The 1,237-nt window shown below is 35.0% G+C and overlaps 1 protein-coding gene across 1 annotated transcript; it reads left to right on the top strand.

The window, feature by feature from the left end:
• On the top strand, window positions 1–1,237 carry LOC123676397. Its single transcript, XM_045612276.1, has 2 exons — window positions 1–706; window positions 802–1,237. Exons 1-2 carry the CDS (start codon window positions 22–24, stop codon window positions 1,152–1,154), a joined length of 1,038 nt encoding a protein of 345 aa, XP_045468232.1. The 5' UTR covers window positions 1–21; the 3' UTR covers window positions 1,155–1,237.

The following is a 1,237-nucleotide window of genomic DNA, read 5'->3' as shown; positions in this document are numbered from 1 at the left end:
TTATTTTTTGATCAATGCATCATGTTACATGAGTTCTTTCATCATGGAAAAATAGCTGCAATGTATGGTGGAAAAATAATTGGCAGATTACTCGAACAACGTTGGTCAGGACACTTGGCGGTTACAAAAGTTGTAAACGATAATTATTCAGAGATTTTGCTAACTTTAGATAAAATGAAAAATGACAGATTCAATGGTGACGACGTTGCCAAGAGTGTCGGCATCAAAAAAATTATGCTTAATTTGGAATTCCGAATGGCTATGGTTGTGGCCAAAAAAATACTATCCATGCTTCAGCCTGCAGATGCAAGTTTACAAGCCCGAAGCGCAGGATTGAAAGACGCCCTAATAATCATAAATTGCGTCCAAAATGAAATCACAAAATTGAGAACAGATGAAATGTATCATCAAATTTTGGAAGAAGTTAAATCTATGACAAGCATTGATTCTGAAAATAGGACTCACACCCAAAAAAGGCAAGTCAGAAGATCTAATCGCATGGATGACTACTTGATGTTTGACTCTTCCTGTTCCTCAACGAAACAAAATGAAGAAGATCAACCATTTAAATCTGAGTATTTCGAAACATTGGACATACTAGTTGCTGAATTACAGAGAAGGTTTTCAGACAACGATGATCTGTTAAATTCTGTAGCGAGTCTCGATGAGTTGGATGTGAACAAAATGGAACCTTTGAAAAATTTAGGTGAGTGTAAGGCAATTAACAAAATGATGTTGCTGCTTCTAAAATATTACGCTTGTTTATTCATATTCAATTCACAATTTAAATTAACTTTTCAGGTATAACAATTCCATCAAATGAAGAGGCTACAGTGGTTAAAGCTTATTTGAGTCGTCGTGAGGATAAAACAGAAGACATAGTGCAAGTTTTGTACAGACAGCGAGAGGCTTTCAAAGATACATATGAACTCTTTGCATCTGTGGCGACCATAGGATGTAGCACTGCTGTTTGTGAATCTACTTTTTCAACCTTAACTGCAATCAATAGACCTCAGAGGCTGTCAATGAGTCACGAAAGAATGGCAGGCATGGTATTTCTGGCCTTTGAAAAGAGAAGGACTCAGTCTGTTGATCTGAATGAAGTCCTTCGCATATTTAATAATATGACAAATCGAAGGATTCAGCTGTTTTGAGGAAGTTTTTTATCATCATTATATTAATCACAACATGTTGAAAGAAATAATATAAACTGAAGAAATAAATATTTTTATATATA

This window comes from Harmonia axyridis, chromosome 3 (assembly GCF_914767665.1).
Source record: "Harmonia axyridis chromosome 3, icHarAxyr1.1, whole genome shotgun sequence".
NCBI classification, from domain to species: domain Eukaryota; kingdom Metazoa; phylum Arthropoda; class Insecta; order Coleoptera; family Coccinellidae; genus Harmonia; species Harmonia axyridis.
This window is presented reverse-complemented; position numbering and strand designations above follow the sequence as displayed.